At 36.7% G+C, this 12,371-nt stretch overlaps 1 protein-coding gene across 2 annotated transcripts in view; it reads right to left on the reverse strand.

The window, feature by feature from the left end:
* Positions 1–1,456: 1,456 nt before the first annotated feature.
* STXBP4 (syntaxin binding protein 4) overlaps positions 1,457–12,371 on the reverse strand; it is a 197,888-nt gene continuing 186,973 nt past the window's right edge. For both annotated transcript variants that reach the window (XM_025361495.1, XM_025361493.1), the window contains one exon: positions 1,457–1,849. In XM_025361495.1, coding sequence (XP_025217280.1) covers positions 1,735–1,849 — 115 coding nt within the window. In that variant the 3' untranslated portion in view covers positions 1,457–1,734. The remainder of the gene's footprint in view (positions 1,850–12,371) is intronic.

The following is a 12,371-nucleotide window of genomic DNA, read 5'->3' on the forward strand; positions in this document are numbered from 1 at the left end:
GGAGGCAAGTAGTACAAAACAGCAGTTAAAGGATGAGGTGTCTCTGTCGGTGGGCTGTGTGCCTGAGTACTTTGATTTCAGGTGACTCAAGCACCTGCTTTGTTTTGCTCACTAGAAACAAATTAGAAAACTCTCCAAGCAGGGGGAGAGATATTTCATAGTATTAATCTGACGAAAACAAAAAGTTTGTACTTTCACAATTATAGACACTAACTTACAGAATACCTCATTCACCTTTGGGGTCCCTCTGGGGCTTCTCTCAAAACTTGTCTTCCCGGAGCTTCCTAACATTCAAATGGCTGTCAGGCAAAACACAAGTCTTCTCTAGCCATCCTGAAACATTTCTCATGGTTAATGACTACCTATCAGTCTGGAGTTGACTTTATAGACTTTATATTATTACTCAAGACATAAATCATAAATCCTAAATGTAATCAGGAATGTATAGTTGAGCACAATGTATATATATCTTTACCATTTAAATCTGTATTATACACCATATGAAATTCAGTAGACTAGGAGACTTAGGATCTCAGTTTACTCATCTATAAAATGGTTACAATGAATGGTTCTTAGACTATGTTTTAAGGACTTCTAGGACTGCACAGCAGTGCTGGGGGCTGCTTGACTTGGGCTGTAGGCTTCCATCTTGTTTCGAGTAGAGTAGCAATGTTTTAACAGATACCTCTCTTCTCATCAGCTCCCCTCAAACCATCCCTCTTGGAAGGGCAACCTAAGCAGGACAAACCATGCCTTTCACTTTAGAAAAACATGAGCTGCTGAAAGAAATCTGTTGAAACAATATCACAAACAGCGCGCCTACTTGGCGAAGGCTTGGGTGCAGAGAAGGGGGAAGGGTTTATAGGAGAAGAATAGTGGGGTTATAGAGGGGCCATGTTCGACTGAAGAGGTGCCTTCTGAATCTCTGTGGAATGCACAGCTGTGGAGCCAGCTGCATCAACACAATCACAGTGTCCTGCGTGATGGGCTGTGACCTCCCTCTGTGGGGACAGCAGGGTGTGAGGGAAGGGGGACTGGACATGGAATCAGAAGACTTAGGAGTGAGTCTCGGTGCTGGGACAGGGAGCTTCCTCTCTCTGAACTGCTATTTCCCTACTGAAAACGAAGAATAAACATACCCACCAGATTAGCTTCACAGGCATGTTGTATGGTTTAAAGAAAGTGAGGTCTGTAAAGCATTTTGTAAATTAGAAAGCTCAACAAAGATACAAGCTGTATTCATTAGCCCAGGAGATGTCTAAATGTGACCCTTAAATTCCAAAAAGCTTGCTAAGATCACTGTCCTAATATGTGAATATAAAAAGTTAGTGAATTATCAAATAAATGAGGCATTTCCTTATGTTCATACACTTTTTCTATATGTCAGTTATAAAAACCATTGTATCTGAGAGCCTATGAAGAACTACATATGAAATTACAAAGACAGATCTAATTATATATGAAAAAGTATATATATTATAAAGTCTAATTATATGTGATTTCAAAAAATATGACTAGATTATTCTTAAGGAACTACTGTAGTGGCAATTGATTTTTTAAATGTATACAGAAATATCAAAAGTTTTACAAAAATACCCAAAGTCCAGATCTCCATTTCACACTTCAACAAGTAGTGCATGCTTTACTCCTATTTTAGACTGTTGCATCTCAGAATTGAATGCTATGTGTCTCTGCTCACGTCATCCATGTAGCTCCACTTCCTAAGGAAAACCATCAACTTCTCTGGTTGGGGAGTTCTCTAGAGAAATCCGCTTCATTCTCCTCTGAGCGAGACAGATTCAGGACACTCATCACAGGATGGATCCAGGATGTAGTCTGTGTTACGTGACTTGAGAAGAACAAGAATGCAATTAGAATCTGAAAGACTGTCTTTCTACTCATCCATGCAAGTATTGATCCTGGTGACATGGCTTCTACCCCAGTAAAGTCCCTGTGAGAGGAAGCAGTTAGAACTAGATCCAATAGTTTTAATAAGTTTTAGACACATTTTAAGTTTCAACGAAAACCATTTCTTTCTTTTTTCTTTGATTAAAAAGGAATGCAGGTGAATGCAGCATCTCTAACTCCTTTCCTTTCAGTATCTGACATTCAGTCAGTCAGCAAGTCCAATGACTGCCTTCCTGTAACATCTCTGGGATCTGTTTCTTGCTCTCCTTTTTCAATGAAATAGTCTGGGTCACTGAAATGGTTTGCCTCCCTGACTCTGCTCTAGTTCTAATTCATTCTCTACTCCAGCCAAATAACTTTCTAAATGACAAATCATACACTGTTACTCACTTGGTAAACATTCAATGAAATACTTTGTTTTTTTAGCTTCCTCAACAATACCTTTTTTTTTTTTTTTTTTTTTTTTTTTGTGAGACAGAGTCCTGCTCTGTCACCTAGGCTGGAGTGGAGCCACACAATCTCAGCTCACTGTAACCTCTGTCCCCTGGGATTCAAGGAATTCTCATACCTCAGCCTCCCAAGTAGCCAGGACTAAAGGTGCATGCCACCACACCTGGCTAATTTTTGTATTATTGGTAGAGACAGGGTTTCACCATATTGGCCAGGCTGGTCTGGAACTCTTGGGCTTAAGTGATCCACCCACCTTGGCCTCCCAAAGTGTTGGGATTACAGGCGTGAGCCACTGCACCCCACTAACAATATCTTCTTCTTTCCCATAATCCTTTCCCATGAGAAATTAACTTTATTAATTCTAAAAAACCAAATATCCCTTAAGAATCCGCCAATCTGTGCCCATGGTCTTATCTCTTATTACATTAACTTATAAATGCTTGTTTATTTTTAGGCCTTCCTACTACATATAAAGCTCCTTAATGGCAGGAGCTATGTTTCTTATTTCTGAATTTGTGGGGCCTAACATGATCTCAGAACAAATGACCAGCATCCTGAAAAGTGTTTCAGGGAAATAACACAAGCAGAGATGAGAAAGGAAGTACAAAAGATATTGCATATGTCTAGGAAGTGGTGACACATCACAAAATCGTGCTCTTAACCTGGTGGATGGTATTTCTTACACTTAGTGTTCTACTCCCAGCCTTTGGCTGGATGACTCTCCTAAATCGATCACCTTCTTCCCAACTCCGAGTGCACGAATTAGGACGAGGATTTGATTCTTCTCCTTGGACACTGTTTCTAGCCCTGGTTTACCTCACTGCCTTCATCCATCCTAGATCAGTTTCCCTAGCCTTCGTCCTTCCCAAACTCAACCTGAGAAGCAGCACCGTGTCTTAGATCAAGTGCATCTGAAGGCCAGTACTTATAAAGATTACTTAAGATTGTGGATCGGAAAGTGCCTCCTACATTATAAAGTAACATTTTCCAAAGTTATGTTCCCAAGAGTTTTAAATAAATGTTATGTGAAGAATAGCATGGCACAGTGGCTCATGCCTGTAATCCCAGTTACTGACTTGGGAGGCTAATATGGGAGGACGGCTGGAACTCAGAAGTTTGAGGCTGCAGTGAGGTATGATCCACTACATTCCATCCTGGGTGACAAAACAAGACCCTGTCTCAATCAATCAATCAATCAATCAACCAATTAATCAATGTTATGTTAAGAATATAATTCTACAGTCAAATAAGTCTGACATAATGGAATAGGTTTCTTTACTATAGGATTTCCCAGAGACTTTAATATGCTAATGTGCTATATGCTAATGTGCTCTGTGAGTCTCCAAGACTATGTAATATTACTCAAAGTAACATATCTCTGTTAACAAACACAGGGCTAGTGCTCCATAGAACACAATTTGGGAACTATCACAAAAATGCATTCACTTTATTGGCCACTGATTACAATACTGAAAATGTTAGGTAGTACAAATGGTAAGTTCCACTGTTATTATTGGTTTGGTTTGTTTCCAATCCTATACTACACATTTTGTTCATGTCCCCACTACACAAATTGCTCAGTTCCTCTGTTTAAATATTAAAAATGTATCTTTTCATGGAAGAAGATTACTAGCAGTTTTATGACGGCATAAAAAGGGTTTCAGTTCTTTAAGAATCAAGGTGAAAGTGACAAGGCCCAGGCATCTTCATCGTTTCAAAAACTCAGAGTGTGGTTTAGTGTACAAGGAATCATTATTCTCTTGACAATAATCCACATTACTAATATCCCTTTAAAATGGTTTAATGGAATTTCTTATTATGGAGGCCAAATTTACTAAAGCATTTGATTCGGCACAGGTTAACTTCATTTCAAGGCCTTTAAAAGCTGGAAAGCTGCCTAACTTGAAAGTGGTTTAAAGAAATAGTAATGAGTGTAACATGAGAGGGCTGGAATGCCACTGCAAGGTGAAATGAGGACACATCGCCTTGTTCAAAGTACATGTTTAAAACTAAAGGGGAAAAGCTTGATGAGACAGCTTTGCTTATTTTAAAATATTGGTATATATTTTAATACTTTGTTTATCAGCACATATTACTCCAAAGAAGAGACGATAATTTAAATCACTTAAATTTCTTCCTCTCCTTTGAAGTTCCATAATTGGAGGAGATGGGAAGGAAGAAAAACAGGAGCAATTACCCGAGGGTAAGTTCAGGTAGTACGCTTTGCTATTTGACTTTTTATAAATAACATTCTCATGCCTGAAATGTTACAACTGTCCATATATGAACATTCCATTAAATTGCTAATTTAAAATAATCAAAAGGAAAATGTCTAAGAAAAAAAACGTAGTTACAGACTCTGAATGGTGAATATCAGAAAGTTCTACCAGATGGTCATCCTTGCCAGTAACCTTCATTAAGCACTTTTTAATCAACAAATCAACATCTGCTCTTACTCCAAATACAAAAGTAATATAAAATTTGATTAACTTTATAACTTGATTAATCTTGTATTTGCAGTATTTTTTGTATATGTGTAAAAACACACATGCACACACCTAAGCATCAAATATGCAATTACAACAGCTACTCACTAGAAGAAATAAAACCAAAGCAACAGAGAGATGTGTTCTGTGCTTCAAGCACACGTTTCAGACCCGGGTCTTTGTTAAAAATGTCCAGAACCAATGGGACACAGTGCTTCTGAAACTCAGGTAATGCATGTGAAGTGCCTGGCAGACAGGAGACATTCAATACATAATTATAGCTAGTTTTATTGTTAATTAGGGATTTCTGATTATTGTAAGAAAAACTTGGAATTCTTCCTATGATGCTGGAAGGGGGCCATTTGTGTGTATACCATTCAATTTTCTGTCCTAGTGAGCACTGTGGCTAAAGAGCTTTGACATAATCGGTATGATGAGATAATCCCAGATTTACTGGCTTGGAGAACATTCTAGTATTAAAAACATTTCCTCTGTGATTTGTGTGCTTGGTAATTCAGCTGATAAGAGAGAGAATAAATCAGCCCTGTTGACTCTGTTTAATTAATAAAGACCCCATGGTTCATAAAGGGAGATGTTGCTACTTAGTATAAAAAATTTGGAGGTTTGGAAAATAAATGAAGCTTACTATGGAACATGAAAATTTTCCATTTGAACATACAGTACCTCTGGCAAATTCTCCTAAAGAGACAGTGCATCTGACCTGATTTGGAGAGCAGTCAACAGCACTTCAGATATATTTGAAAATCTCAAAAGCATAATACTATTTGCCTCTGAATGGTTGCCAAATCCATTGTTGGAAAACAATAATATTCGATTTGGGAAGATAACAGTATTGTGTGTTTTAAAAAATAATATTAGTAAACAGAAAGACACATTTTAGAGCTTATTAAAAAAACTAAGAGGACATGCTTTATTTTATTGGCATAGAAATGTAAGTGAATTATTTAAATCCCATTATAATTACCCTCCTTATGTTTCTTACCTCCTAGTTAAAGGAGCAAAATGTTTTCTTTCAAAATAAAAATTAGGACAACCTGTTAAACAGAAAGGGTTTAAAGACAAAAAGGACACTTGTTCTGTAGAAATTCATTCTTACAAGCGTCTGTGATGATGAAAGACATTCTTTTGTTAATCTTCCATCATAGATGGCACTATTTATACATCATTGTGAATTTGCATATACTATTTTATCATGTTTAAGATAAAGCTGTGGAATAAAGAGCCAAAAGTAATTAACTTCCAGTGTCATTTTTGGGGGGAGAGGTGATAATTGTATGTATATAGTATTTATATAAACCAGAAAACAAAGACAAATAAGTAACTATATGTTAATATAATTTGTTTCAGGTACCAGTAACTTTGAATCGCTGGAAAATTTTACAACTGGGCATAAACTGCAAGTAGTAACGACATTAAAAGATTTATACTTAAAAACTAATCCCAATTGAAAACAAATGAGAAGGTAGGAACACAAGGTGAGCCTTGTCAATAAGATTATTAAAAAGCAACCAAACCATGATAAAGCAGCATATAATCTTATATAAATACTGGTTATGAGAATAATTACAAATTAGTAATGGGAAGTATTTATTCTAAAATACATTTAAGAGAAAATTGCAGGCATTTTGTTCCCACTGGTATATAAGGAGTATCCTCTTACATAATTTTGGAAATATGCCACTAAAATCAAAATAAATATTTCTCATTAGTGAACTTTGTAAATATCACAGAACACTCTCAGCATTTTTTAATTAGGCATTTGGAAATCCAGTGAGGCTCTGATCAAATATTAGCAGGATCTCATCCAAATCTTTACAGTCGAGAGGACAAATTTTATTTTTATTATATATTTATGGTAATTTCTATTAAAAATCATTTATCTTTTAAAATCTTAAATTCCAATTAATTAAAAAAATATTTAGGTCTGAGATATCAAATTATATTATAAGAATCTAAAGCTATTGTAATATATTACTTATGTATAACATTGGAAAAAATTGTTGTCACTAGACTTGTAAAAGATAAACACTGAAAAGAAAATTCCTGAGGAAAAAGTATGGAAAATATTAATTACATTTTTTCAAAGAATATCCACAGGCTGGATTTCTGTATAGGGCTAAAACATGCCAGGTACAAAGCCAATATAATTAATTTTTCAAAGAAGGAAACAACTCTGTAGTGACAGAGTACAGCCCTGAGTAACTCTTAGAAATTGATGCTGTTTTTGATCATAATGGACAAACAAAATAGAAAAAAACAAAGAACATGTCCTACTGACACTGATACCTATACACTGAATTATTAGATACTAACAAACAACTATATAGGGTTGTATAGTTGGTAAATTTGTACTTTCTCATATACCTGTTGACAGTATCCACCAAAAATTTATGTTCTCCATTCCATGCCATAGAGTTGCTGCCAGGTGGCAGCTGCCTAGGCAGAGACCACATTTCCCAGCTCTCCTCACATCTTTATGTGAGCATGTGATTAGTTTCTGTCAATAGAAGGTAACAGAATTGTTTACCTTTTGTGGGTCGGGGTTTTTAAGAAGCTGGAATGCCTTCTCTACTCTCACTCATCATCCACTAACCGAATGTAGAGGACTCTGAGGCCATCGGGGAGGGCAGAGACATGAAATGGGAGGAGCCCGGGTCTCAACATCACCACCTGAAGAAAAGCTACACCCATCAACCAGGAATCCCTGCATTGATTTGTGAGTATTAAGCCACTGAAAGCAGATGATTTGTTATTGCAGTTAGCATCACTCTAGATCACTGTCAAGCAAGACGAGAATATTTCAAGGGGAAGCTATGACTATTACTTTCTCAACAAATATATGTACAACTTCTATAAACTAAAAGCCTATCTTTCTAAAATACAGAAAATAAGTAATAACTATATATTTTCATGCTACTTTAAATATCAATAATCAAGACTGTCAGAATATAGATTAATGAATACTAAATTTAATTGGGAACAAGTTCATAAGACCACTGTCAACGTTTCCATATTAAATTCCCACTGCGAGAAGTGCACAAAATGTAGAAGCTACTTTAATTTTTAGTGTTCTTATTAAAATAGAATTATATTACAAGCCATACAGGCGTTCACTTAATTTAATCAACAAAGGAAGTTTAATAAACATCTGACTAAACATTTTTCTTAATTAACAAATTTAAAACCTTAAGAAAACTAAAATTTAAAACATATTTCAACTAATTTATATTGATTCTAATATTATGTTTATCTATCAAAGTTAAAATGATTACACCTCAAATTTTAAATATAAGCAAATATATTATACTACAGAATGATTTCTAAAAATCACAGAGTTGGAAGGGACTTTGAGAGGCTTCTTATGAGACCACCTCTAATGTCTTGAGGTATTTTGTCAGTATTACTGACTCCATCATGTATAAATGCTAAAGCCGCTTGAGAGTGAGTGTTACAAAGAAAAGCCTTCCATTATGATGAAAATTATAGGATAAAAATATGCCATCAACCTCTATAGTTTTCTCATGAACTTTTAAATACTGATATTGGGAGTTATACCTGATGTAAATGACGAGTTGATGGGTGCTGATGAGTTGATGGGTGCAGCACACCAACATGGCACAAGTATACATATGTAACAAACCTGCATGTTATGCACATGTACCCTAGAACTTAAAGTATAATAATAATCATAATAAAAAATACTGATTGTTTCTAATAGTGCCACCTTAGACTTGTGACTAAATGGAATTAACTGTCTTTTAGGACCTTAGCATATATTAAAGGCAAGAAAGAATTACATTCTTATTTTCTATATGAGGAATCTGATACTAAGAAAGGTGAAACAACTTATTCCAGGTCATAAAACTAGTGCATGTTAGAGCTGGGATCTAGATCCAAATCTGACTTCTGAGAATTGAACCATTATATTAATCTCCTCGCTGAGGTTCTGTTTTCTGGGTTGGTGTCAGTAACAATATATAGGGAGGCTCTGGAATGGATTAAGTGACCATCGGAAAGGGGTTCTTCAGCTTTACAAGGTAAAATTAATTAAAGATGTATTGACTAGTTCATTGATTATAAATGAAATGTCTAAAGGTATTTTTTACACACACACACACACACACACACACATATATATTTTAAAGTACTTGCCATATGATATGGTTTGGCTCTGTGTACCCACCCAAATCTCATCTTGAATTGTAATCTCCATGTGTCAAGGGAGGGACCTGTAATCCCCATGTATCAAGGGAGGGAGGTGATTGGATGATGGGGACAGTTTCTTTCACACTGTTCTCGTGATACTGAGTTCTTACAAGATCAGATGGTTTAATAAGCGTCTGGCATTTCCTCTGGTTGCACTTCTCACTCCTGCTGCCTTGTGAAGAAGATGCCTGCTTCCCCTTCTGCCATGACTGTAAGTTTCAGGAGGCCTCCCCAGCCATGTGGAACTGTGAGTCAATTAAAGCTCCTTTGTTTATAAATTACCCAGTCTCAGGTGATATCTTTATAGCAGTGGAAAACAAACTAATATACCATGAAATGCAGAAGAATTGTTATCTGAATGACCATGAATTAAAAGTACTTGTATGAAGCCTGAGTCAGAGGCTTTGTGCCAGCAGTCATATTTTTTACATCATGCAGCAACAAATTCTTCATATATCTATTTTTGTCTAATAGGCTGTTAGTTTCTGGAGGGTAGGGAAGGGTCCTACTCATCTTTATAGCCCCAGTGTCAGGCTCACAGAAAGGGAGGTCCATAAATGTTTGGTGCATGGATACATTCCATGGATGTACTACTATTGTTATATCACTGGGTAAAAATACTCAAAAGTGGTAGACAAGCTTACTTATAATGGGGGATCGGATAAAGCAATCTTCAGATGTGGTAGTTCAGTGTACCGTCCTAAATTATTAAGAAATATGCATAAGTAAATTGATCATTATTAAAATAAGATTTAAATAGCTCCAAAGTCACCAAATAACCAGCACTACTAGTCCTTCTCATCAATATTCTCATACCCAAGTAACTTCCAAAGGTCTACTCATACATTTGGTTGTAAGTAACAGTTGAATCACTGTGATAATTCAAACCATTTTGATTAGTTTATTTTCTATATAGCTGGAGTTATATGTCAATCTACTCAAATCCCAGGTTCTGTTAAAATTATTTACATCAAACAAATACTATTTTTAGCTAAGCAAACCTTGTTTTAACTATTAGAGTATAACACTTTACTAAAGACAAATAAATATGATGGTAAGTGGCCTGGCTAATAGCTCACCCTTCCCTTCAGTCCCTAAACTGTAGAGGTGATTTTACCAGACTGGAATTTTTAGTCTTTGAAATGATGAGAATGCAGCCAAAGCCATGTTTCTAGGCACCAGATACGCAATAGAGGGATGGAGATTTTCATAGAGGTACCTGCTTAATACCAACGCTAAGTAACAAAGTGCAGGTGTGATCAAAGAAGACCTCTGGCCCTCTTAATATTGAGATCATTCATTTGATAGAGATGTTCAGGTATGTGGCAGCTGGGTAAGACTTTACATCAGGTAAGCATTTTGTACTTTACAACATTCTTCGATACCAATTTCCCAATTTGCTTTTCATATAAATCTCACAGACCTTATTTTTCTCTACAGTTTTTACAATTGATGAAACCGAGGCTCAGAGTGTCAAAGCCCTGTCCGAGGTCACACAGTAGTGTGACCACTACCCTCCCCCCTCTACTTCTAACTCCCTGTAATCCTTTTCTACTGCAGTAACCAATTTCCACAAATTTAATGGCCTAAAACGACATAAATTTACTATCTTCTAGTTGTGTAATTCAGAAGTCCCACACAGGTCTTATTGTTCTGGAGGCTCTAGGGGAGAATCTGTTTCTTTGCTGTTCCAGGCCACTCACATTCCTTGGCTTATGGCTCCCAACTTCAAAGCCAGCAACATAATATATCCTGAATTCTGCTTCCGCTGTCATATCTCTTTCTGACTCTTTTCTTCTGCCTCCCTCTTCCACTGTTAAGGAGTCATGTGATTGGACCCATCTGGATAATCCAGAATTAGCTCCCTGTTTTAAGGTTAGTTGATTAGCAACCTTAATCCTACCTGCAACTTTAATGCTCCTTTACCATGTGACCTAGTATATTCACACTTACAGGTGCTGGGGAATAGGATGTGAACACTTTTGAGGGCCATTATTCTGCCTACCCTATTCTTCCCTTAAGCTGCTTCTTCCCCTAAGACTAGGGCCTAATGGAAAATGCACTGATTGGGATCAACTTTTGCAATTTGCCTAAAACTTGCTAAACGTTTAGCATGAAAAGTTTTTTTTATATATATATGTATGACACTATAATGAATATAATCTACTGAATGAAGAAAAAAGTTGCTAGGGACCTTATGAAAAGTAATTTTTGGGAGAAGCAACTATATGGACTGAACTACGTCCCTCCTAAATTCATATGTTGAATCTCCAATCCCCAGCGTGGCTGTATTTGGAGACTGGATCTCTATGGAGATAATTAGGGTTAGATGAGGTTGTAGGGTTGGCAGGACACTGGTCTGATGGAACTGGTGTCCTTGTAAGAAGAGACACCAGAGATATCTCTCTCTGTGTGTACAAAGAGAAGAGGCCAGGTGAGGACACAGCCAGAGGTAGGCATCTAGAAACCAGGAAGAGAATCTCACCAGAAACTAACCCTGATGGCACCTTGATCTTGGGACTTCTGTGAGAAAATACATTTCTGTTGTTTAAGCCATGTCTGTGGTGGTTTGTTATGGCAGCCCTAGCAGACTAATACAGCAACCAAATTTGGAAGGGAAAGAGTTTGACAAAAAGTATTTGTTAGTAAATCGAAATAAAGGGTTCTGGCAGCAAGGAAAATTACACACCTTCCAAATAAAAGAATTAACCCTCAGAAAGGTTACAAGCTTCCAAAGTACTTTATGAAACCCCAAATAATTTATTTTAATATCTCAATGAAATGTGAAAAAACATGCTTCATGCCTATGTTATACCTGTCATTGGTTAAAGGAGGGGGAAAAAGGGCTTTGATGCTGAATATTTAGGTCTAGATGTTCCTTTTATTTTAGTGGGCTTTGCCATTCTGAATAACCCAAGCCAGCTGCCTGGTCTTTCATTTCATGACGATTTCTCAGACAGTACTTCATATTCCTACATATCTTTGTAGGTATTTACAGAAATTCCCGAGTAAGCTGTCTCAGGTTCATGATCACTGCAATGTCTCTGCTTCTGTCACAAGGCTTTTGACTGGCCAGAGAGTGGCACAGGTGTAGGTTTTGGCTACTGGTTTCCATCTGCAGTTGTGCAAATATTGTCATTTTAAACTCCTCCATTGGCAAGTAGCAATAGTACAAAATAAGGAAGGGGACAGGGAACTAACAGCTGATAAGCACCCATTATGTGCAAGGTATTTTGCTAGGTGCTTTTTACCCCACATTTCACTCAATTCTCAAAACAATCTGGGGAGACAGATAGAAAT

This window comes from Theropithecus gelada, chromosome 16 (genome assembly GCF_003255815.1).
Source record: "Theropithecus gelada isolate Dixy chromosome 16, Tgel_1.0, whole genome shotgun sequence".
NCBI lineage: Eukaryota > Metazoa > Chordata > Mammalia > Primates > Cercopithecidae > Theropithecus > Theropithecus gelada.